This window comes from Scardinius erythrophthalmus, assembly GCF_964197995.2.
Source record: "Scardinius erythrophthalmus genome assembly, chromosome: 24".
Lineage (NCBI taxonomy): Eukaryota > Metazoa > Chordata > Actinopteri > Cypriniformes > Leuciscidae > Scardinius > Scardinius erythrophthalmus.
The window spans coordinates 15,808,828-15,834,956 of NC_138244.1; the positions used below are offsets into that span (position 1 = coordinate 15,808,828).

The following is a 26,129-nucleotide window of genomic DNA, read 5'->3' on the forward strand; positions in this document are numbered from 1 at the left end:
TATACTATATAGTGCATATAGTAATTATTAATTACTATTTTCAATAAATTATTTTTTAATACTTATAGTTTAAATTATTAATAAATAATTTACAAAATGTATAAATTATAAATAAGTTATATATCATAATATATGGCAATATAATATACATTTTTATTATTTTAACATTATATAATGCATAAAGTCATTTTTAATGACCATTTTAAATATTTAATTAAATAAAAAAAATCTTATTTTCTTTTCTACTGTATTGTGAACAGAACAAGTAATACACAGTATTTAGGGCTGAAACGATTCATCGAGTTACTCGATTTACTCGATTACAAAAATTCCTCGAGGCAAAAACTCTGCCTCGAAGCCTCGTTAAATTCCGATGACGCGCAGGGATCTGTTTCACACGGACCGTTGTTCAATGTTCAGGAAGCACACCATGGCGCGTGATTCATTTTGAATGTAGTTGGCGCGATGGCGGAGAGTAAAGATGTCCATAAAAGGCAGAGAATGTCTAAAGTTTAGGATCGCTTCCTTTCAGCGTCGCTGAAACAAGGTAACGATTCTGTCCCCCGCATTTTTTTTGATCCAGCGCCAATATTTCCGCCCGTGCCTAAGCCTATACATTGATGTTCGCTGATTTTAATCCCATACTGTATTTGTAGTGATGCCGTGATGCGGGTTGACTAGATACGATGTTTAGCTTTGATGTTTTTAAGTAGTAAACGTATTCACGTTTAATTGCAAGAGAGTATAGCCTAAAAAAAGAACCCCTTCACACACACACGCGCGCGCGCACCCTCGTCGACCAATTGCGGCAATGCATCACATATGCTTAAACTTTGATGTAGCCACGCAACAATAATTTCAGCATGCATTCACTGTATACACCGGGACGTGATGGAGGAACAAATATTGCAGTCTTTGCGAGACCTTGTTTGTTGGCTATGTCACGTCTGCCAAATAGTTACAGACAACAACAAAAAATGAAACTCCCCACCAGCCTGCTTCTCCAAATCCACTCGTACTTTTGGGGAAGACATAATCGGCTACCAAAGTAATTGAGCATAGAACATTTTTTAAATTTGTCAAATTAACAAAAAAAAAAATATATATATATATAGTGCTGGGCGGTTTACCGGTTCATACCGAATACCGGTGTTTATTTTTGTTACGATATGAATTTTTAATATACCGCAATACCGGTGTATGTCGCTTTAATCGGAACGCGGCGCTGCGCGACACAGTCTCACCCCTCATTTACAACACACGTCTGCGGCGCATTACAGCTGCGACAAGGTTTTATTCCGTCCTCCACGCGGTGCGTCAAAATAGACTAGGCGCCTATATTTAGCGAGAGCCGCTTCTGGGAAGCTTCGATCTGAAACACAAGCATTGACTAGAATGGGCACGAGACGTGTGGGGGTGAGAGTGTCTTTTTTCTCGCGGCGCGCGTGTTTTTATACTGTATTAACGTATCTGAAGTGAACTGACGGTCTTTAGAAAAGTTTCTTTGTTATTACGATTGAATCTTTCTTTATCTTTCCTGATAAAGCAGTGTTTATGAGCGTTGCTGCTTTGTGTACAGCCGTTACCGGGGAAACCACTGTTTCTGCCGCTCCTAAAGCGCGTCCTGCTGGCACCTCTTTGTAAACAGCCTTGCAAACCTGTATTATTAATATTAGTGTGCATTTTTTCTATAATATTCACTCATGACAATAAAATAGGGCATTATAAGTAAATCTACTGCAGTATTTCCTCTCTCACTCAGTAGAAAATGTGGTTAACACCCATCATGCTTGAGAAAAAAAAACGGTAAAAACCGTGAAACCGGTATAATTTAGAAAAAAACCGTGATGTTGATTTTTGGTCAAACCGCCCAGCACTAAATATATATATATATATAATACTACAAAACGTGCTAATATACTTCAACTAGCCTAAGTGAAAAACAAAATGCTGTTCTTTTTCTATTTAACAAAATGCATATTTGCAATAAAACATTCCCCTTTTCAAAGCTACACTTATTTTTTTTATATAAATTGTATACATTGTGTACCTGTTTGGCTTGATATTTTATATTCATTTAATTTATTTTTGTTCTCCGGTGGGTAATTTGCAGAAGGTGCAATCCTTTTTTTGTAATGTTGTATTAAGAAGACAAAAACTAAGGCCAAATGGCCTTTACTATTTAAGTTTGTATTCATAGTTTTACATGTTATACATGTTTTACAGTAAGTTGACTTAACGGTATTGTTATATAATTGTTGGCAATGGCACTTATAAACACTAAATGGGTAAAGATTGCAATAAATAGGCTTAGTTTTGGAGCCAAATGTTGGAGTTGGAATAAATACCTCATTTTCGTTATGCATTATTTGTTTTGGTTGTTTAAAAACGCACACATTTTTTTATCCGATTACTCGATTAATCGATCGATTAAGTGCTAGATTAATCGATTACAAAAAGAATCGATAGCTGCAGCCCTAACAGTATTTAATACATAATAAATGTTTAGAAAAAAATATAACTACCATTCAAAAGTATATATATTATTTCAAAAGTTTGGGGTAATATATACACACACACATATATATATATACACATTCCTACTGAATATTGTGTTTGGCTTGTAATTGTTAAACCGTGCACAGCTGCACTGACCTGTGTGTGTTCCAGCGGGCTGGGGAAAATGCCGCTGCAGAGTCTGTCCCGTGGAGAGAGGCAGGCGTTCTCTCTGGAGTGCTTGTGCTTGTCAGACGGCAGTGGAGAAGCTAATGAAGGGGAATAAAGACACGTAGTGCGCGCGTTGAAAGGATACAAAATAACAGAGGAAATGAGGCAATGCTGCAAAATGATGCCAATTATGTTGTGAGGCACGGTAAGTACTGCTTGCTTTCGAGTGCCGTATTGCTTATAGTCTATTGAATTCACTCACCTCTATTGCTGGAGGGGGCAGAGCTGTTCACATTGTGTGAGCCAGAGTGATTTGAGCTGAGACTTGAGGTAGATGGACTGGGCTAGAAAAAAGACAACAGATACATCATGTGATTTAGTAATTTGTTTGTGCAAGGAGCTCATTTAAATGATAAAAATGAATAATAATATAACTCACTTGCATGTTGAAGACCTCATCCGAGCTCTCTGATTGGCCGGTGATGTTGCTCACTTCGTTTGAGGCCTGTGATGACAGTGAGGATGAGGAGTATCGGTTGATGGCTGGATAGCTGAGAGGACTGAAAGGGAATTGAAAGACACAAGAGAACGACTCAGGATAAATTTAGCAAACGTGTGGGTGTGTTCTCGCTGCCAATCTGTCAAACCTGATGCAAAACATCTGAATTGAGTTCAACTTCTCAAACTACAAAACTTATTATCTCTGACCTTAAAGGGATATTTCACCGCTGGAAAGATGAATGTGCATTTAAATTGGGTCATTTATGTAGTAGAAATGTGAAATTGTTTTAGAAGTTGGTGCCTTCTTGACTGAGAAAAGCCAGAAAATGTATTTTTGGCTCGTGTGGATGAAAGACAACAACTCCCAGAATGCACTTGCTTCGCTGCCCTACGAGGCCACTCCCAAGCCACGCCTACCGCTTACAGAGGGCAGTATTGGAAGAAATGATACAACTAGGCTACTAGTTGACTCGAAACTGAAAAGACGCCATTTTATCGTGAGATCCCCCTATGGGCGGGTTGAAAACATGCAGAACTAGCGCCTACTACTGGCTGTAGTCTCGAGCCTCTGGCCTAAAAAAGCCTCAGATGACGCAAAATGATGATTTTTGAGCCATCAGAGGTTTTTTTCCAGACACACAAGACAGAAATCTCTCGTCTCAGGGGGACATGAGGGAGGGAAGCACGGTCATTCGAAAATACTACCAGGTTTCTACTGATACAAAGCTTAATGCTAATCGGTGAAGTATCCCTTTAAAGCCTTTTATCTTCTATCACAAAAGTCCACAGAAGAACCCTTACAAGAAACATGCGGGTAAGATGACACAAACCTGCGTCTCGCCACGATACGGCCTCCCTCTGGGCTGATGGCATTAGGTACGGGAGTCCTACATGTGCGCGGACTGCCATTGGCAAAATGCAGCGGACTAACTCGCACATATGCGGGAAACTCTTGTGGCTGGATGACAAAATATAAACTGTTTTAGCACTTGATTCATTGGTTGAAATTAATACCACCATTTCTGAAAGGTGAAGTGTGTAATTACAGCGCCTCTTGTGGCACTAAGCAAATTCACTTTTCAAACGGGTTATGTCGCTATGTCAGACTGGTCGGGATTTTCAAACAAACATAAAAATGTACTAGCACTACAGGGACACAGTTAAACTAGTTTTCAGGGAAATCAAGCTACAAATGGCTTGCTTACAGTTGCATATTAAGCTAAGATATGCATTTTAACATAATTGTTTTTTTCACAATTCAGTTTTAAAGACTTGTGAATATGTTTCTATATGTACATGTGTAAAAGTAAACATACTTGAATTCCCAGACTGGAGCGCATTACATGAAATTGGTCAACAAGCTTTTTATGTAACGGCCTCATATCCTGCGGGACGAACTTCTCGTGCACGGCTAAACCAAATTCCAGAATATGAGCCTGTAAACATGTCAGAGAGAAAATTGTATTATTCCTAGGACAAACTAAATATTTACATACGCAATACAAAAACAGGAAAAATCTCTTAGATATGTATACTCTTTGTATGAATGTTGGTTTCATATGGTTTAAAAAAATGTTTTACATAATTACTTTTTTTTAAACATTTAATTACTAAAAATCATGTGGAATAATTATCAAATAAAAAGTTAAATATTATTCATTTTTTTGTTTTGTATTTATTAGTGCTGTCAAATCGATTAATCGCGATTATTCGCATCTAACATAAAAGTTTTTGTTACATAATATATGGTGTGTGTATGTGTGCGTGTATATATATATATATATATATATATATATACACACACACTATATATATATATATATATATATATATATATATATACACTGTATATATACACACACTATATATATATATATATATATATACATACACACACATGTGAGCGTGTCTGTATGTATATACACACATATATTATGTAAACAAACTTTTGTTACATGCGAATCACAAGTATATACATGTACATATGAATAAATATGTTGTATATACTGTATATATACACACACACACATATAACATAAAAAATTTGTTAGATGTGATTAATTGCGATTAATCGATTTGACAGCACTAGTTTTCACATAAAATATATTTTTCAAAATGAAACTGAATAATAATGAATTGTTAATGCATAAATATCATAATATTTTTGATGAGTTGCTTCTTTCAATGTATTCAAGTCATTGTACTGTATGTATAAATTGAAATTTTTATATATTTATGAATAAATTAGCAGACAAACAAAATGAGTGTCACATCATTGACCAAAATAATTATCGGCTTTGTACCTGTTCAAACATCAGTTCCCTAAGACGAGTAATTTTCTCTCCGTCCTCTGGATGATTTGCGATGTAATCTTTCGCGAAGAATGCCTGCGAGTGAAAGTACATAAAGAGATGCGTCCATCATTTGTATTCAAGCAAATTTTTATGAAAAGACGAGTTAATAAATAAACCCCCACGTTGAAATTCACTGCATGTCTCACGGCCATTTCTCGCTGTAAACTAACCTGAACTCCTACTCATTTCTCAGAAACCATTACGCAACATTTCAATAACACTTAGAATGTTTCTACGACTTTTGTTAAATCTATCAAGCTAATTGTCATGTGTAAGTGACACTATGATCAAGCTTTCATAGAACTGCAGCCCTGCGCTCTGTGGTAAACTCATCATCTGTGGAGAGTGGTGCATGCTGGGATTCAGGAGGACCCCTGCAGTTAACTCTTCCCTTTTAATAGACTTAGTTGAAGCTTACGCTCACAAAAGGCCAGTGCTCAACATGCTGTTGCTTGGCAACTGTCAGAGATACATGCAGCAAACAGTCTTATGAAGTGTGAGGACATAGCGTAGTCATTAAACCTCCACCGAATGCTCTTTCGGAGGGTCTTTCATCTTTCTAAAAGGAATAAGGTGAAACTGGAGTCTTAAAACTCAGACCATTAAATCACTTCACAGACAATTCATGTTGTGAAGACCATGGGACAACAACAAAGTCAAGGCATTTTGGACTTCAACGGTTCAAATATTTCAACATTCTTACAGCATGTCATAAACTAAAGCATTGCTGAAATATTTGAAACTCTAGCTTGTAAGCGACAAGCTTTGAGCCCGTGTGGAAACTGTAGGTCTTATCAGTTTTGCGCAATGGACCACATTATTTCCCCCCATTCTTTTCTACATTTTTGATCCAAGTTTTAACCCAACCCAAAGTCCACCTCTAATCTAGCAGAACCAGACTGCCCCTGCTCTCCATCCAGTCCTGTACCTCCTGGTATCGAGCCAGTCCTCCATTGACAGCGGCATCGATGACTCCGTTCAGGCACATGGTGAGCGGGTTGATGTTCAGCATCTGCCTCATCTGACACTGGGCGATCAGCGTTCTCAACTGCAGCGTTTTATTTTCGATCACCTCGCTGGCGTTCTCCAAGGGACTCATCTCCACCTATATCGAAAGCACACTGAGGTTATTATTTCTCTGTTTATGTTTAAATGATTGTTTTGATGGTGGATGCGCCATCTTGGGAGTAGTTACTTTAAATTCATGACAGCGCCGAAGTGCTTGGAAAACCTTGCCTTGTACGTGATTGGCCATGTTCATGATTTATCAAGGGCTGAACTGAAGTCTACAAGTGTCTTGTAAAATGGTTTTTTTTTTTTTTTTTTTTTTAATTGAAGTTATGACTCACCAATTCCCTTTTCTCAACTTCAAACCAGCGTGAAATGCCAGGTAAACTCTGAGCGAGGGTCAGTGTCGTGCGTTCAACCCACAGGCTCTACAACACAACACAAATAATAGACATCATAAAACTGATTTTCAAAAATGTAATCATTTCAGATTCATCTTGGTGCCCAAGCCTTTAAGCAACATTTTTTTTTTTAATGACAGGAAACACACTCACAGACAGACCGATAAAACGATGGATGGATGGATGGATGGATGGATGGATGGATAGACACAGACAGACAGACAGATAGATAGATAGAGAGAGAGAGAGAGAGAGAGAGAGAGAGAGAGATACAGACAGAGAGAGAGAGACAGATAGATAGAGAGATATAGAGAAAGAAAGAAAGAAAGATAGATAGAGACAGATAGATAGATACAGACAGATAGAGAGATAGAGACAGATAGATAGATACAGACAGATAGAGATAAAGATATAGAGAAAGAAAGAAAAAGAAAGAAAGAAAGAAAGAAAGAAAGAGAGAAAGAAAGAAAGAAAGAAAGAAAGATAGATAGATAGATAGATAGATAGATAGATAGATAGATAGATAGATAGATAGATAGAACAACCGACAGACAGATAGATAGATAGATAGATAGATAGATAGATAGATAGATAGATAGATAGATAGATAGATAGATAGATAGATAGATAGATAGATAGATAGATACAGATAGATAGAGAGAGAGACAGATATATAGACAGATAGATATAGAGAAAGAAAGAAAGAAAGATAGATAGATAAATAGATAGATAGATAGAGACAGATAGAGAGAGATAGAGAGATATAGAGAAATATAGATAGATAGATACAGACTGACAAATAGATAGATAGATAGACAGACAGATAGATAGATAGAAAGAGATAGAGAGAGAGAGAGAGAGAGATAGAGATAGATACAGACAGATAGAGAGAGAGATACAGATAGATAGAGAGACAGATAGAGAGAGAGAGAGAGATAGAGTGATATAGAGAAAGAAAGATAGATAGATAGATAAATACAGACAGACAGAGAGAGAGAGAGAGAGAGAGAGAGAGAAAGAGATAAAGTCTACAACACCTTAAACTCATTCTCTTTGTCTTTGGTGCCCTTGTGAAAAGGCCTGTCATAGCGAAACCTCCAGATATGGTTCACTTTGTAGAAGCTCTTGATGTTGTTGGGCACCCCGTCTCTCTGCAGGACGTCCTGGTTTTCAGGGACAGGACTAACGGCATAGATCTGCAGATCTGAATCACGACCAGTTAAGGGACTTACAAAGCGTTCAGTCTTCACACTACGGTCAGTTCACAACTACAAAAACACACTCACAGAGACTGCAGTAATCTCACTCTCTCATTTATTTCATATAGGACTGAGCAGAAACATCAGAGACAAAGGTCAAACTTAAATGAAACGGAGACTCCTAAACTAGTTTAGTCTCCTAAACTGTAATCGAGCAATACTACTTTCCTTTGCGCTACTCATGAACTTATGCCACAGATACACACAACTCTCAGATCATTATGAGCTGGTGAAGAGAAGAGGTCATGGAACAGCATGAACCCAGTTCAGATACACATCTGATTAGAAACTCCAACAGTTTACACATCTACCAGCTGCACTATTAGCACTTCTCCACGCTTTAATTGCCCTTATCCTCACACCAGCCCTCATCTACGAACCCTTGAGGAGCAATTTGGCAATCTCAAGAAATTAAATGTGAACTTGCACTTTACCGTTCTGAATAAACAAATCCAATTAATTGCAGGACAAACTTTTTCAGAAATACAGAGACAGTGGTGTGCAAAGACTTTACAGCACGATTTTCATATTTTAAGATTGAAAATCTGGGACAATAGTAAAACAAACTTTATAAGTATATTGTTTGGAATATTTTATAAAATAAAAAAAGGTTTATAACTGGTTTAATGTGACTTTCATTAAGAAAAAAATAAATGAAAATACGTAGGTTTTAAAGTGCCCCCATTGTGCTTTTTTAAAGGTTCGTAATTTTGTTTTGAAGGTCTCTTACAATAGGTTTACATTCATCGAAGGTCAAAAAACACTTTAATTTTCTCATTATACACACACTGCAGCGTCACCTCTTTTCTCACAGTGTCTGAAATGGTTCGATAAAGGATTCAGTCTCTCTAAACCCCTCCTTTCCGAGAACCAACTCTGCTCTGATTGGCCAGACGGTCTAGTCTGTTCTGATTGGTCTACTGTGCTCTGATTGGTCAGATGGCCTAGTGGTCTGTTGTGATTGGTCTACTGTGCTCTGAATGGTCAGATGGCCTAGTGGTCTGTTGTGATTGGTCTACTGTGCTCTGATTGGTCAGATGGCCTAGTGGTCTGTTGTAATTGGTCTACTGTGCTCTGATTGGTTAGATGGCCTAGTGGTCTGTTGTGATTGGTCTACTGTGCTCTGATTGGTCAGATGGCCTAGTGGTCTATTGTAATTGGTCTACTGTGCTCTGATTGGTCAGATGGCCTAGTGGTCTGTTGTGATTGGTCTACTGTGCTCTGAATGGTCAGATGGCCTAGTGGTCTGTTGTGATTGGTCTACTGTGCTCTGATTGGTCAGATGACCTAGTGGTCTGTTGTGATTGGTCTACTGTGCTCTGATTGGTCAGATGGCCTAGTGGTCAATTGTAATTGGTCTACTGTGCTCTGATTGGTCAGATGGCCAAGTGGTCTATTGTAATTGGTCTACTCTGCTCTGATTGGTCAGATGGCCTAGTGGTCTGTTGTGGTTGGTCTACTGTGCTCTGATTGGTCAGATGGCCTAGTGGTCTATTGTAATTGGTCTACTATGCTCTGATTGGTCAGACGGCCCAGTGGTCTGTTCTGATTGGTCTACTGTGCTCTAATTGGTTAGATGGCCTAGTGGTCTATTGTAATTGGTCTACTGTGCTCTGATTGGTCAGATGGCCTAGTGGTCTGTTGTGATTGGTCTACTGTGCTCTGATTGGTCAGATGGCCTAGTGGTCTATTGTAATTGGTCTACTCTGCTCTGATTGGTCAGATGGCCTAGTGGTCTGTTGTGATTGGTCTACTGTGCTCTGATTGGTCAGATGGCCTAGTGGTCTATTGTAATTGGTCTACTATGCTCTGATTGGTCAGACGGCCCAGTCTGTTGTGATTGGTTTACTCTGCTCTGATTGGTCAGATGGCCTTGTGGTCTGTTGTGATTGGTCAACTGTGCTCTGAATGGTCAGATGGCCTAGTGGTCTATTGTAATTGGTGTACTGTGCTCTGATTGGTCAGATGGCCCAGTCTGTTGTGACTAGTCTACTCTGCTCTGATTGGTCAGATGGCCCAGTCTGTTGTGACTAGTCTACTCTGCTCTGATTGGTCAGATGGCACAGTCTGTTGTGATTGGTCTACTCTGCTCTGATTGGTCAGATGGCCCAGTCTGTTGTGACTAGTCTACTCTGCTCTGATTGGTCAGATGGCCCAGTCTGTTGTGATTGGTCTACTCTGCTCTGATTGGTCAGATGGCCCAGTCTGTTGTGACTAGTCTACTCTGCTCTGATTGGTCAGATGGCCCAGTCTGTTGTGACTAGTCTACTCTGCTCTGATTGGTCAGATGGCACAGTCTGTTGTGATTGGTCTACTCTGCTCTGATTGGTCAGATGGCCCAGTCTGTTGTGACTAGTCTACTCTGCTCTGATTGGTCAGATGGCCCAGTCTGTTGTGATTGGTCTACTCTGCTCTGACTGGTCAGATGGCCCAGTCTGTTGTGATTGGTCTACAGATTACAGTGCGTGTCATAAATGAAACGCCCATTACCATATCTGAATTCTAGCTCCGGATCTTGTAAACAGTAATTCTAACAGAAACAATGTCAGTTCTACCGTTTTAATTACAGCCTGAGTTCTCATCCTTTGGAAGTGCATGCAAAGTGGATTTGCTTTCGCAGTGCAGAAAACAGCATGTTCTCGACATGTCGACAACACGAACCAAACTCTTCCAGGCCTCAGCTACAACTACAATGTTTGAGGGCGGGTCAAAGTAGATGTTGTTCGCGAGCATACACTGAAGACCATAGGTGGCATTGTACAAATTTGTTACAAACCTATGTAAGTTCGTGCAGGAAGTAAGACTGGAATTAACTCGTTTCATTCAGTTCAGAATCGGTTCTTTCCATTTATCCTACACTTTGATCTTTGCAGACCTTTTACATTCACAAAAAGCCATACTTTAGTAAAATCAAGGATACACTGCGCGTCCGCTTGGTGGATGGTCTGGTCGGGCTGGTTGGCGTGCTGCATTGCGATGGCGTGAGGAAACTCGCTGAGCATCCGCTGCTGAAAGGCCTCCAGGCGCTCGTAATCGTTCCCCCGACACACAAACTCTTTATTCTGCTCGGCAGCAACACACACAGACAGAAGTAATGAGGAAAATGGAAGGAACTAGACAATACAGACTTTGAGGGACTGAATGTGAATAGAATAAATCTTTCATAATTCAATCCTAATTTATTCTCATTTTCCCCTTCATTGTCATTTAAAACATCTGGTGTAAAAATACAAAGAATAGTATTTGGCAAACCAAATAGCTTAATAAAAAGAGATGAAAAACAGTGATATCTGGAAGAAAAGTGCCCCCTAGAGGACATAATGTTGAATTACAGGATAAAGATGACAACGTTTTAATATTAGATGGATAGTTCACCCCAATATTGAAAAGTTGTCATTTGCTCACCCTCATATCATTCAAAACCTGCAGGACTGTACGTGTTCCATAAACATGTAAGTAGACATTTTGAAATAAATGTAATCATACAACATTGTGAGCAAAGATTATCAAGAATTTATTTTTGGGTGAACTATTGCTTAAAAAAAAATTTTTATAACCAAGACAATGATATCTGTAAAATATTTACCTAAAATAAGAATCCTTTATTATATTATATTTATATTATATGTGCTAATATATAAAAATATAATATAAAAATGCTAGAGATTTTTGAATAATTGCAATCATACAACATTGTGACCAGGTACTGTCAAGAACTAAAAAAAACTGTAAAAATATTTTATGAACAAGACAACACTATCTGAAAAATATTAAACTTCAATAATAAGCCTTTATAGTATATATTCAGGGGGTGAGTGATTGCTTAAAAACATATTTAAAACAATTAATTAACAAGACGACATCTGTAAAATATTTACCTAAAATAATCATCATTTATATTATATTATTAATAGTACATATGCTATATATATGAATATAATATAAATATGCTTAAAGAGTACCCTTAAAAAGAAGGGGAACTTCTTTCCGTAGAATCCGACTCTGAAGAACTCTGGCTCGAGACGCTGCTGGTTCATTATTTTGTCATAAAAAGAGGCTTCCATCATCTATCAAGAACGCAAATAAAACAGACCATTGAGCACAATGTAACACAAACAACTGTTAATATGACAAATCACTGCCACAATCTGTGAAGCAATCGACTGTGTAACAGAATAAACAAAAAACAAATGGGGAGGTTTAACAGTCGAAGCCAAACGCCTCATTAGGATAACAATTGGCCATAAGTATAATGAACATACTGTAATAACAACTCAATCTAGTTTAAATAATTGCTGTATTTAAAGCCACCGCAAACAAAAAGCAGATATTTGAACTGCAGATTAGGGTGTACAAAAATAAATGCAAATCAAAAAAATGACATGCATACTATAAACGGGAAATACTCACCCTCATTTTGCTGAGGTTCCTGTAGTCATAATACGTTTCGTACTGATTGGCCAGTTCTCGACACAGTATGATGCAGTTTTCCCAGCACTGGAAGGAAGAGTTCAGTTTGAAATTTCTATGTATTTTTGGTTGTATTTATTTGTTATTTTTATGTACAGGACTTTGGTACCCATTGTGGTTTTTGAAAGTGCTTTAGAAATAAAGTTGAGTTGAGTTTTAAATAACAATAATACTTCATACATTAAAGTATATTTTTAGTTATAAACATGAGCTATAAGTTTCGGCCACAAGATGGCAGTGTGTGGAAAGAAAAGAACAACTCTTTTGTGACAGTAGCTGATCATTAGCCATTTGTTATTGGAAATAAAGGATTTTCACTCACACTGTCTCTGCAAATTTCTGCCCAGATCCTTCAACATACAGCGTTATTAGCTACATGAATGAGTTTGTGGTGAGTGGAGTGCATCTTAAAATGAGAGATGGACTCACTTTCCCTCTGTCAAAATTGTGTATGATGGTGAGATGAAGGCATTCCTTCCTCTGCCACTCGCTCTGCATGGGGTACGTGAGAAACTCTCTGAGAGGCCTTTCAGTCCACTCCAACAGCTCGTCGTACAGCAGGAGGGTATACGACGCCTCTGCAACACATTCACACGCATCTTTTAAAACTGAATATTGAAAAAAATATATATATATTATCATTATTATTATTATTATTATTATGCAACGCAGATACACCGATCATAAAAATTGAAAATTAAAAAAATAATTTAACTAAACAATTAAAAAAATATATGTATTATACAAATTATTATTAGTAGTATTATTATTAGTATTATTATTATTATGCAACACACAGTTACATAGATCATAAAAAATACATTTAAAAAGTATTTATAATACAAATTATTATTAAAAATTATTATCATTATTATTATTATTATTATGCAACACAGATACAACGATCATAAAAATGGAAAATTAAAAAATAATTTAACTAAACAATTTAAAAAATAAATGTATTATACAAATTATTATTATTATTATGCAACACACAGCTACATAGATCATAAAAAATACATTTAAAAAGTATTTATAATACAAATTATTATTATTAAAAATTATTATCATTATTATTATTATTATTATTATGCAACACAGATACACCGATCATAAAAATGGAAAATTAAAAAATAATTTAACTAAACAATTTAAAAAATATATGTATTATACAAATTATTATTATTATTATTATTATTATGCAACACACAGCTACATAGATCATAAAAAATACATTTAAAAAGTATCTATAATACAAATTATTATTATTGTTATTATGTAACAGTTACACAGATCATATAAAATTGGAAAATAATTCTAATTATATAATAATTAAAAATAATTATACAAATTATTATTATTATTATTATTCTGTAACAGTTACACAGATCCTAAAAATATTTTAATTAAAAAAATTATAATTATTCAACATATTATTATAAAAAAGTATAATTATGCAACACAGTTGCACACATCATAAATACAGAAAATTAATATATTATTATTTTTTAAAATAGAAAATATTATTATGCAAAATAGTTACACATCATTAAAAAAGTAAAAAATATTATCAGTAGTTACACAGATCATAAATTGAAAATTACAAAACATTTGTAATATAAAATATTCTTATTCTTCTTATTATTATTAAACAGTTGCACAGTTCATCAAATTAAAAAATATATATAATAGAAATTATTTAAAAATAAATATTAATTATAAAAAAATAGCATACATTTAAATAATTTAAAATTAATTGGACCAGAAATGACCACATATTTTGATCAGAGGTAGAATACAGTACAAAATGAACAAAATCAATATACTGTCAAATAAAAAGGATACAGATTAATACAAATATATTGAGCAATTATTACCGGTGTGATTTTGTGCCTTCAGGTGCAGCTCATAGAGCTTGTGAATATAACGGATGTACATTTCTTCTTTATTCAACTCAGTTTTGTAGAAGTTCTGAAAAGAACAGGGCAATATGAGCAGAACATCCTTTTTTTCTGAAGCTCATCTCAATAAATACCAAACAACTACAGTATAATGAATAAAAAGTACATTTTCTCTGATCTCTGATATCAGTAATATCCAAACTAACCAGAAGGTTGACTGTACATCCCATCGTTTTCCCATCAACCTCTCCGATCTTCATGCAGTCCCTGAGAAGAGATGAAGAAACCCGAGTGTGTTTGTACTGTATAGTGTGTGCGCTCTGTGTTTGTGCACGTGTGTCTGCTTTACCTGTAATCTAGCAATCTTTCCATCAGCCGTGTGACGGTAGCGATGTGGGAAACGCCACTTTCTCTCCAGGTCTCTCTCTCGATCTTCTTCAGCAGACTAAATCACAGACATGCAGTATTCAGATATATTCAAAGAACTAAACTCATTTAAAACAACGACTGTAGTTCATAGTATTAAATGATGGTCTCACCTCGGATATGGACCAAACAACGGAATTCTAATGCAGAAAAACAGAAAAAATGGACAATATTTGAGTATATTTTAATAGAATATATTTTTTTAATTATATTTTGAAGTATTTTGTGATATTTTGTATTTATTCAAATCATAATTGGTTAAAAAAAATTCTATTTGAATATATTTTTAAATGAATTCAAAAGGAGAACAGCATTTTTTAGTATTATAAATGTCTTTACTGTCACTTTTGATCAATTTAATGCATCCTTCCTGAATAAAAGTATTAATTTCTTAAGAATTAGGACTCACATGTTGTTAAAGAGCTCTCTGTAAGTCTCATCTCCTTTGCCCTCTGACATCAGACCTTCTAGTTTGTCTATTAGTTTGGCCTCCACCTTTAGAGACCAATAAAAAAAAAAAATATTTTTCCTTCTTAAAACATTAAATCATAAATAAGTCCACTTATAAAGTTAGTAAAGGTATCCTCCTGCACCAAAAACATCATCATGTATAAATCATGCATGACCATTCCAGGCTATATTTGCAGTTTTTATCATTATATAAAAGGGCTTTCTGCAAGATAACTGAAAAAAAATAAATCACGTGGCATTTAAATTATATATTAAATTTGACATCCGGCTCAAAATCTTGCTGAAAATCCTTATCAAATTATGATTCCATTCAAAATGGTCACGATCTTAGTAAACAAGCTAGATTTCCTGGCATCCGCAGCGTTTCATAATTCACTGTGACATGAACATCACGCTGCTCTCGCGCGCTGAAACATGTTCGTGTCACTGCGATTCCAGCACCTGTTTGAAGTTGCCGCTCCGTTGCTGTTCGCAGTCCATCATATCGTGAAAAACGGGGATGAGGACGTTTCGCAGATCCATCTGTGGCACCAGAGTCACCTCCATGAACGGGCCGATTAGGGTAGGGATGAGATTTAACTTATATTCACCTGGAAGACACCATCATATATTCACGTTCATGTGATCATCCATAAATGAACAATGCTGATTTGTACCGAAAGACGTACCCAAATGCTGCCACATGCTGAAAATCTCACAACCGATCATCACTCTCATGTCACCATACCTTTAAAAACACAGATATAGTCATATTAATTCTGCGCTGATAGAAAGGATATTGGTAGGCATACTTGCCTACTATATAATAGGCAAAAAACAGTATGTGACACACTACCTGGATGACCAACTACTTACAGTGAGATTCTGAAGTGTGCATACGATGGACACTTTACTATCCCATGAGGCCATGGGAGAGGATTTATGAATGGAAGTGAAGTGACGTAACTGACGCTCGTAGGTCACATGATAATGACAACATGGCGAATGTAGTTCGTCCAGATTACATTCATACTATATAGAACGTACTTTTTTTAATTACTTGTTCAAAATATGTACCTACTCAAGAGAGTGTGAGATTTCGGACGCAGCCAATGTAATATTACAACGGTTTTCCCATGATGCAACAGTATAAAACAAATTAGTCAATGTACAATAAATCAGCTGCTAGTAATGGCGTGTCATTACGCAGAATGTGTTATTTTACACTGTAAATCTTTCAATCTCATTAGGATTCTGATCATATAAAAGAAAGGAACAGGAAGGGGTCTCACTTCTCCAGGACTTTTTTCCTCTTGGAGGGCGGGAACATTTCCAGTTGGAGGCAAGGCTGGTTGATGAATATTATACAGAGATAAAAATAGGACTCCCATACCTACAGATAAAAAGACAGCTAATTAAAATGCTGACTATGATTCAACATTTAACGTTTATCATGTTCCCAGGATGCACCAGTCATTTTTGATGTTTGATGAAGCATGGTAATGTGCAGTCGATAGCCTAAGGAAATATTTCTACGGCATCTGACCTTTAAAAAAGTACTTTTCCTGGTGTGACCTTATGAATTCAAGTTGATTCTGTCATATGAAATATTTTATTTAATTTAGATGTAATTTTTAGGGTACTTGATCAAACATTTTTATAGTGCAGAATGAGAGATCTACTGCTTACACACGTACACAGCGTACCAGAGACGTCTGAATATATTAACATATTTAATCAAATAGTTAAAGTGACAGGCAATCATTAGTGAATATAATATACAGTAGTATGTGCTAATTTTTCTCTGGTATTCCAGTGAATTTATGGTATTCCATGATTTGAAATGATATTTTTTTACTTTCTTTAAAAGGTAAGAATGAAGATTTTGTACAGATGTTTCAGGTGAAAAAGTGCAAAAGTGTCAGGTGACACTAACATTTGGGGTCGTTTTTGTCTCATGTTCATTAATGCTGCTTTTTTTAAATCAAAACACAATAGACACAGTAATATTGTGAAATATTAGAGATGGTCCTCACTGCAGAACACGAAATCCAGGGGGAGGAGTTGGATCCAGATCCAACTCCTCCCACCTTACATATACCTAAACCAGTGGTTCTCAACCTCTCCTGCAGGGACCCCCTGACAGGCCATGTTTCTGTTTTAACCCTGAAATGGCACACCTGATTCAATTAATGAGAAGTTATTAGAGTAGGAAGAGTTGGAATTAGTCAATTAATCAATTAGTCAACTACTCATTAAGCCTTTAATTAATTGAATCAGGTGTGCCATTTCAGGGTTAAAACAGAAACATGGCCTGTCAGGGGGTCACTGCAGGAGAGGTTGAGAACCACTGACCTAAACCTACCCATCCCCACCCCCTGATCCCTAAACCCACCCCTAAACCTACCCATCTCCACCCCTAAATCTACCAATCTCCACCCCTTAGATGTGGATCCAACCCCGCCCCCTGGATCTTGGTGACTGCATTGAGGTGCTACTGAAATATTATAACAATTTAAAACTTAATGTTGAAAAAATCTTTATATTTTGGTGAAAACCGTGATAATTTTTTTCTTTGCTGAATAGAAAGATCAAAAGAACAGCATTTACTTGAAATAGAAAGCTTTTGAAACATAATATCTTCATGACTCTAAGTATCCATATCTTACTGAATCCATAAATGGAAAATCTCCTTACCTTGAAGTCAAATTTCTCATTAAGGAAGTTGTTGCGCAGGGTATCAGAGAGATACAAGATGGTGGTAATAATGACGCTAAACACAAACAAACAGAAACGTCAAGCGATAAAACATTTCTATGGTTGAATGAGATTAAATATGAATCATTTCAAGCCTGGTTTTCCAAGCCCTTACTTATTAGCGACCAGTCGCATGACAGTCCAGTCTTTTGGGAACATATCCTGTCGGATAAGTATTCTGAAGACGGTGAATAACTGCAGGATGAAACTCTGGGAAACCAGTGTGAGAGAACGTACAGTCACACTACAGCAATCACTATTATCACAGCTGTGCTCAGGTAATGTTTAGAAAATGATTTTACCGTTAGTTCATCTTTAGTGGGAAATCTGCTGAGAAGCTGTTGGTATTCTTTATCTTTTAGCTGCCGTAGCAACGCGAGTAAACAAGCAACAAATTCACCCTGAAACACGAACACATCTGAGTGTTATTCAGTATACTGAAATACTTACACCCCCAAGTAAATATAAAAAGGTCAATAGAAGGGTCAGACGCACGGTCACATCCTGGTACTGCAGGCGCAGGGAGGAGGCAGCGGGCTGAGGACGGTTGGTCACTTCCAGTATAGTTCTGAGTAAGACTCCAGACAGGCTCTCCATGACCAGATTCACCTCCTCAGACACTCCACACTCCTACAGACATCAACAAAAATATTTCATTTAATTTATTTTAAATTAATTGTGATATATACAAATTAATATTAAAAAAAATATATTTTTAAATATCGTCACCTTCCTAAAATAATTGACAAAAATTATTTTTTGCATAAGCCATCTCCTCATGATGCTGGCCACTGCTGGTAAAATCGTCCACATCCTCAGTTTAACAGATTATGCAATTCTACCCCTGTAGTTTAATGGCCTATGTCAAGAGTGTGACTTTTTAGAGCCGTTTTATTTTGCCTAAGTCAAAAGACAATGAGACTTAGGCCATTTTACAAGCTTTTCAAGATGGCAGCTGCATCAAGAAGAACGAAAATCTACTCAACCTCTCAATTATTGGTTCAGTTTTTTGTGTTTTCTGAGAAACCTGAAAAAAATGGCTTGGGAAATTATTTTAGGAAGGTGACGATATTTAAAAAAAAAAAAAAAAAAAAAAAAAAAAAAATTAATTATATGATATTAGATTTCAGATTCACATTTTTTTATAATATTTTTAGGGCTGTCAATTGATTTAAATGTTTACATGAAAAATTATTTGAGGAATAATATTCCCTTATTGCGAAATTTATATAGGCCTACAGGTCAGGAGGTAATGATTAAATTCAATTTCTAAAGCTTATATGTTTAGATAAAAATAAAAAATAAAAAAAAATCAGTAACTAAAATATGTACTAAATCTCACCAGCCATTTTAACTCAATTTAACTCAAAACTAAAAAATAATATTATTTATAAATATATATAAATACATACATTTAAATATTAATTATATGATATTTCCTTTTTGGATATTTATTTAATTATTTATATACATTTAGATAAATATACTAGGGCTGTCAATTGATTTAAAAATTTACTGAATTAATTTTATAATATGTTGATTTAATTAATCAAATTAAATTACAATTAATTAAATACAATATTTATTCAGATTATATTATTGTGGTAGATCACTGATTTAGGTTAAAAATGGTTACTATATTGTGAAATTTACATACAGTACAGGTCAGGGGGGTCATGATTACATTTGTAAATTAAAAAAATATATATTTTCAGATAATCATATTTTTAATAACAATAAGCCCTACTTTTTAACTTTTTACATTTTCTCCATATGAAATCAGCAACTAAAATGAGTACCAAATCTCATCAGCAATTCCAAAAAAACAGTAAATAAAAAAGGACAAGAGCTAGAAACGAACTAATAAATAGAGAACAATAAGGAAATGACTGTAGCAGCGGTTTCTGACCGTGGCGGGTGTGTTGAGCGTCAGCATGCTGGTGAGGATGTTGGCGCACAGAACCAGCTCCTTCTGCTCCTGCAGGTGTGTGTGCAGCAGACGCAGAACTACAGGTAACAGCACACACCTCGACTCTGACGACACAAACACACAGAAGATTCAAGCATCTTTTAACCCTAGAAAGAGTACTGCGTCAAAGACTCTAAACTGTTGTACACAATCTGCTACATGCCTTCTGATGTCTGATTGATAGTTTATGCGTTTTAGCAAGTAAAATACCTTTTAATATAACTGTAAAAACGTTCACCAACAGGTTTAAAGGGTTAAACGGCATAGGTGCAGTGTATGCTAGAGTTTAGATGTCCTCTAATAGATCTAAACTGGTGTTTTCAGCAATATTTGTTCAATTTTTAAATGCTTTAAATCAGAAAACTGAGTGATCTGGGTTACCCGGGTTGATGTAAAGAGGGCTCTCCACGGTCTTGGCCATGCACTGCAGCTTGACGGCCTGTAGGGGGCAGTCGTTGTGCGTGAGGGCGGGCAGACTGCTCAGCGTGTCACGGGCCAGATTTGCCACCTCTCTCATGCTGAAGATCTTTAGCAGCTCGCAGCACACAGTCGGGAACGATCTCAGGAACACGGCCTGAGAAAATGCCAGTAAACACATCGCTAAGTGTTTGTTTAGTACAAAAAACCCCAGTCAAGCTCATTAGGTGGTACCCAAGAGATAACTTTAAAGTCACCATGAAATCAAAACAGACAATTCTTGTTATTTTTTTTATGTAATATTGCATAAATACTGCAGCATTATTAATAAATTATGTATCTGTGCACGTCAATATTTAAAAAACTCATGTACCCTCGTAATCTTTAATCAAAATAACTTCTCCCTCTCTTTTGCAGCATCATCTCTTCTCTTCTCTGATGATGTGTTTACCGGAGCGAGGGGCGGGATCAACCTGCTACTCAACAATAGCAGACCACAACCATCCAATCAATTTCTGATGGACAAAATCAAGTCCCGTCCTGCATTTTTTCTTTTTCGGGAAGCAGTTTCACTCAAATATATGCCACAATAGGGAAGACCATCGCAACTTGTTTCATGCCGACTTTAATAATATGTGTAATGTGCTGCGGTATGTCTATTTTGTGCATTTGTGTCACTGTAATACAACCGCTATCATCTTCCTCCAAACACATTTGCACATTGATTTAGTGGGAAAATGTTCCTCTGGTGTGGTAGGGGACGTCAAACAACAGATGTAAGCAAAGGCACTTATTCACACACACAAATATTGTGATGACACGAATCTGGCACAGATCCAGTCTCCTGCATGTGCTTTGGATTATGCCGCGGTGTCCAAAGACGCTTTGTTTTCTTGGCTGTGTTAATTGAAATCTGCTCTCTTGCTGGGCTGCCATAACAAGAACAGACTTGTGTGCGAGTTCAGTGTGAGTGAATGTGCGAATGTGCGCGCGCGTCCCCACTGTGCCACCGTTAACGCTCGTCGGAACGAAACGAATCTCTGAAAGAACGGGCGCGGGTCTCTCTGCCCGACGGACACACATGGCTCTGCTGACTCCAAGCTCGCGGGCCGTGACAGTGTGTGGCAGGCTTTTAGCACGCACAGCATGCGTCTCTGTTTGTGTATATCAAGACTGGATTAACTCTCCATGGGCTGACTGAGCTTTGAACGCTGCTATGCTAGCAGAACAAATGTGGGTGGGGCTGAAAAAAAGTACAGTACTCAATAAACACTTCTATCTTCCTGCTAACTGTCTTCCTAGTGTTCATCTCAGCGGGTTCATCTCAAATCTCACGACGCATACGCATCTTTAATATGGTTTGTTGAAAATAACAACGTGTAAAACAGAGACAGAGTTAGTATGTATGTTTCTGTCGATGGATACGCATTCTGACTTCCCCTAAACATATATGACCAGTCATGTACACCGTCATCACCTGGGTTTTGAACCTGAAGAGCACATGTTGCTATCTGTTTTAAACTAAACTCATTTAAGCCTTGCCAATTTGAACATTTAAAAGACGCGAAAGAAAACTCGCTGCGAGAAAATTTGTGTGTGCACTCATCCGAAGCGCGCACACGGAAAGCCGTGGCTCAGACAACATGCAAATATTGAGTTCTCTTGCGCTTGAAAGCACAAATTCACACAAAAATGATGTCAACATGCCCGCTTTGCCAAGTATCCTAGCAAACAAAAGTAGGTTATGTCTTAAGTGAACGCAAACAGTCGAGAAAGACGACGCATGTGTATCAGTATCAGTGCACTGGATCCTTGCATTCATTATGTCTTAAAGTGACAGCAGTGTTTTTCATCAAACAATAAAAGACAAGGAAATCACTCACTGCTCTTGACTGAATAGCTTTTATAACTTTAACAATGATTCATCTTTATTTAATTTCTGCAGTGAAATCATATGGAATGTTTACATTTGATTACTTAATTCAATTTCTGTACCTGAAAAGCACTGTTTCTTTTATTTGTATATTTGCTCTATTGTATTTATTTGTGCTGTTGCTTGTGGTTTGATTATTTGTTGTCATTTTCTTTATTTTTATTTGACAGTAGTCCTTTTTTCCCTGAACATAGCACATACCGAACAGTATCGAAACAGCGACCCTAAAATCATGATAAAAACCAAACCGTGAGTAATCTGACTCTTTACACCCTATATCATAATTCAATTCCCTGACATATGAAGTCCAGTTTACAGGTAAGCGATAACCAGATTAGTGCATTCCAAATCATAAATACACTGAAAATATGTCTGGATCAGAGGTGTCTGGATGGTGTTTCGGCTAACATTGTCCACAGCCACTTTCTCAAGGTCAGAGGTCACCAATTAATAGACCATAATCCACAAATCATTTTAATGCAAACGATTTTTAAAGCAGCATGTGAAACAGGAATTACAATTGCCAGAAACAATAATTTATGTTGGTCCAATTGCTAAAATGTGATTGTTCAGATCTTTGCTGAGAAAAAAAAGAAAAAAAGAAACTGGATCTCGTGAAACTGAACCACTTCAGGCTGTAAAAATGCAATTTTATGATGGCAGATTACGCTCAAATGCTGGAATACCAGCTTACTACACAGTAAGTACATACTTTCTCATCACTCAGTGTGTGAACTTGAACCCAGTGTAGGCGTACAGGCGTGTGTATGTCTCACCTGTGTGTGTGTGATGGGGCTGATGCCCTTACTCTCGTGAGACAGGAACAGGTGGATGGATTTGAAGAGCTCATGAACAGAGCAGCGGAATTCCTCCTCGTTCTGGCCTCCGGTGGCCGCCGCGTACAGACGCCGGGACTGCACAATGTACTTAAACAAGTACTCTGATGCCTGTGGGCCATATGACATCAAACTATTGTTATTGAAATTAATATTTAATCACATAAAAAAAAATCCTAACTAAAAATCCAAAACATGTTTAAAATGATTTCTTAACCCTGTTAAAGCCTGACATATGAAATAATAGTCAGTAAAATCTATTCTTTATATGGAACAGTTTATTGAACCTTTAGACAAAATATAAACAAAATCTAAAGAAAAGACTTTGCATATGTTTATGTTGAGCATCATATTTAATACATTAAAGCTTTTATGACTGTATAATATGATATAGTGAGAATATGAAGCTCACACTAGAGATGAAAAAACACCCAAACTGAGCAGAAATATGCAATTTGGTGCAGATGCTGATATTTTTATGGTCAATATTAGATTAGATTTTTATAGCAGTATAACAGACTACTTACATAAAACACAAATAAATGTTCCTCAAAAGCCTGATGGATCATATTTGATACTTGCATTTTAACATGGTTTTTGCTTCAGTCCAGTAAGAGTTCATCTTGAAACATGACTAACAATATAAAAGTTATTCTTATACGTTTACTTTTTAGAAATCTGTAACGATTTCACATCAATAAAACAAGTGAACCTCAACCTGAAGGTGGACGTTTTTACAATTACAAAATACTAAAAGGCCTTTTAACCTTCTAAATAAACTATCAATCAGACGACAGAAAGCATGTAGTAGATTGTGTAGAAACAGTTTTTTCAGAAAATGTTAGATCATTTAGAGGCTTTAGAAATGTGCATATCAAATATGGTGGAGAAGGCTTTACAGGGTTAATTTAATATATATATATATATATATATATATATATATATATATATATATATATATATATATATATATATATATATATATATATATATATATATATATATATAATATATATATTAAATTGTGTATTTATGTATGTATGTATGTTTGCATGTGTGTATGTATGTATGCATGTGTGTATGTACACATACATACATACATACATTTAATATACTGAACATATTGGGATGCATTATCTGTTTCTTTATTACTTTTTGAAGAAGAAAAAAAAAATCTGTAAACATAGTGTGAAGAACATTTTCTGTTTTTTAACATTTCAATCAGAAAGAGCAAAAATACCACAAGATGAACCCAAAGAGGTTTGATGGGTTCAAGGTAAGAAAGTGGGAATTGCTTTCAAACAACACCTTTGAAGGGTGTAAACGAGTGTGGATGCATTTGGAGAAATGTGCCTGGTGGTCCCACGGCGTGTCATAAAAGCAGAACGGGCAAATGAAGAAAGAAAAGACTGAATGTTTGTAGCTTAATTGCATGATGGGTAAGAAAAGAAGTTCCTGTGGGTGAGAGAGGCTGGAGAGGTAGAACAGATGCATCAAGGATATTCATAGCTGCTGGGGAGAAAGCTAAGATGATCAGGACAGAGAACCAGCAGGGGGTGAGGGTTTATTCATGATAGACCGACAGAGAGACAGAGACAGAGACAGAGAGAGAGAGAGAGAGAGAGAGCGAGAGATAGGGTGCATATGTTTCCTCATAGATTTGCATACATACACATACATCCTGAATGAAGCGCATGTTAGCGTTCTCACCTTCAAAACCTGCTGGATCTGTTCCTGGTGCTCGGCATCAATGATACGATCCACATACCACTTCAACACACGGATCAGATCCCTGCAAGCACAAGCCGTGAATATCAGACATCAGGAGCAAAAAAAAGAAGCAGTTTGCTAAAACTTGCCATTTATGTATGAATGTTGTACGTTTCTGTGTGTCCTGCAGGGAACATGCATAATATCGCAAATTATTCATAGGCAGTGCTCAAGATTTTACAGAGCCTCTAAAATGACATCTGCAGGGAAAAGAAAAATGTTGGCATGCTCATTTAGACTGTTCGGTACCTTTAAATCCTTGATTTTTATTTAGTTATATATTTTAGATTTTAAATTCAGTTTATTTTTTAATGGCGAATAAACAGGTTTAAACTACCTTTCAAAAGTTTTTGTTTTTTAAAGATGTCTCTTCTGCTTACAAGGCTGAATTTATTTGACTAAAAATACATTAAAAACAGTAATATTGTTAAATATCATTACAATTTAAAATAACCGTTTCTATTTGAATATATTTTAAAAGGTAATTTATTCCTGTGATGCAAAGCTGAATTTTCAGCGTCATTACTGGATTACTTCAGTGTCACATGATCCTCCAGAAATCATTCTAATATGCTGATTTGCTGCTCAATTGTTAATATAGTTTTTAGTTTTTGACAAAAAAAGATTTCACTGCTAGTTTTTGTCTTCATAATATTATAAATATTTGTCCATCAACAATCATAACCTTGATAAGATTACAAATTTAAAGTATTCCTTAAATCTGACTAGTAGATGTTATTCCAAGACTCCTCATCGAGTATATGAAGGTTGAATCTCTGACAGGTTGAATGCTGTTCCAAGGTCAGTAAAGGTCCTTAACGGTCCAGTGTATCCCATGAGAAGTCTTAAACACTCAAGCGATGAAACGTCTGAGATGTTTCAAGTGATGGTAACAATGAATCAGTGGAGTTAGAGTGCACAGGTCTTCATGAATACTTAATACAGCTGCCATGAAACTTTGTAAATAAACTCCGGTTTAATGGTCTCTGTTGCCAGTCAGAACCCATTAC

The 26,129-nt window shown here is 36.3% G+C and overlaps 1 protein-coding gene across 1 annotated transcript in view; it reads right to left on the reverse strand.

Moving 5' to 3' along the window:
• Positions 1 to 26,129, reverse strand: part of dock4a (dedicator of cytokinesis 4a) — a 77,420-nt gene that overhangs the window by 3,338 nt on the left and 47,953 nt on the right. Inside the window, exons 21-49 of the mRNA XM_081356172.1 lie at positions 25,060 to 25,141; positions 23,290 to 23,460; positions 20,545 to 20,737; positions 20,104 to 20,228; positions 18,690 to 18,824; positions 18,497 to 18,595; positions 18,310 to 18,404; positions 18,135 to 18,210; positions 16,730 to 16,830; positions 16,127 to 16,185; positions 15,900 to 16,048; positions 15,397 to 15,482; positions 15,101 to 15,127; positions 14,911 to 15,006; positions 14,768 to 14,828; positions 14,538 to 14,631; positions 13,090 to 13,238; positions 12,601 to 12,687; positions 12,153 to 12,257; positions 11,111 to 11,252; positions 7,969 to 8,135; positions 6,872 to 6,958; positions 6,451 to 6,627; positions 5,472 to 5,555; positions 4,485 to 4,604; positions 3,999 to 4,126; positions 3,107 to 3,227; positions 2,930 to 3,011; positions 2,656 to 2,765 (exon numbers count right to left, since the gene is read on the reverse strand). Of these exons, the coding sequence (XP_081212298.1) occupies positions 2,656 to 2,765; positions 2,930 to 3,011; positions 3,107 to 3,227; positions 3,999 to 4,126; positions 4,485 to 4,604; positions 5,472 to 5,555; positions 6,451 to 6,627; positions 6,872 to 6,958; positions 7,969 to 8,135; positions 11,111 to 11,252; positions 12,153 to 12,257; positions 12,601 to 12,687; positions 13,090 to 13,238; positions 14,538 to 14,631; positions 14,768 to 14,828; positions 14,911 to 15,006; positions 15,101 to 15,127; positions 15,397 to 15,482; positions 15,900 to 16,048; positions 16,127 to 16,185; positions 16,730 to 16,830; positions 18,135 to 18,210; positions 18,310 to 18,404; positions 18,497 to 18,595; positions 18,690 to 18,824; positions 20,104 to 20,228; positions 20,545 to 20,737; positions 23,290 to 23,460; positions 25,060 to 25,141 (3,208 nt within the window). The remainder of the gene's footprint in view (positions 1 to 2,655; positions 2,766 to 2,929; positions 3,012 to 3,106; positions 3,228 to 3,998; positions 4,127 to 4,484; positions 4,605 to 5,471; positions 5,556 to 6,450; positions 6,628 to 6,871; positions 6,959 to 7,968; positions 8,136 to 11,110; positions 11,253 to 12,152; positions 12,258 to 12,600; positions 12,688 to 13,089; positions 13,239 to 14,537; positions 14,632 to 14,767; positions 14,829 to 14,910; positions 15,007 to 15,100; positions 15,128 to 15,396; positions 15,483 to 15,899; positions 16,049 to 16,126; positions 16,186 to 16,729; positions 16,831 to 18,134; positions 18,211 to 18,309; positions 18,405 to 18,496; positions 18,596 to 18,689; positions 18,825 to 20,103; positions 20,229 to 20,544; positions 20,738 to 23,289; positions 23,461 to 25,059; positions 25,142 to 26,129) is intronic.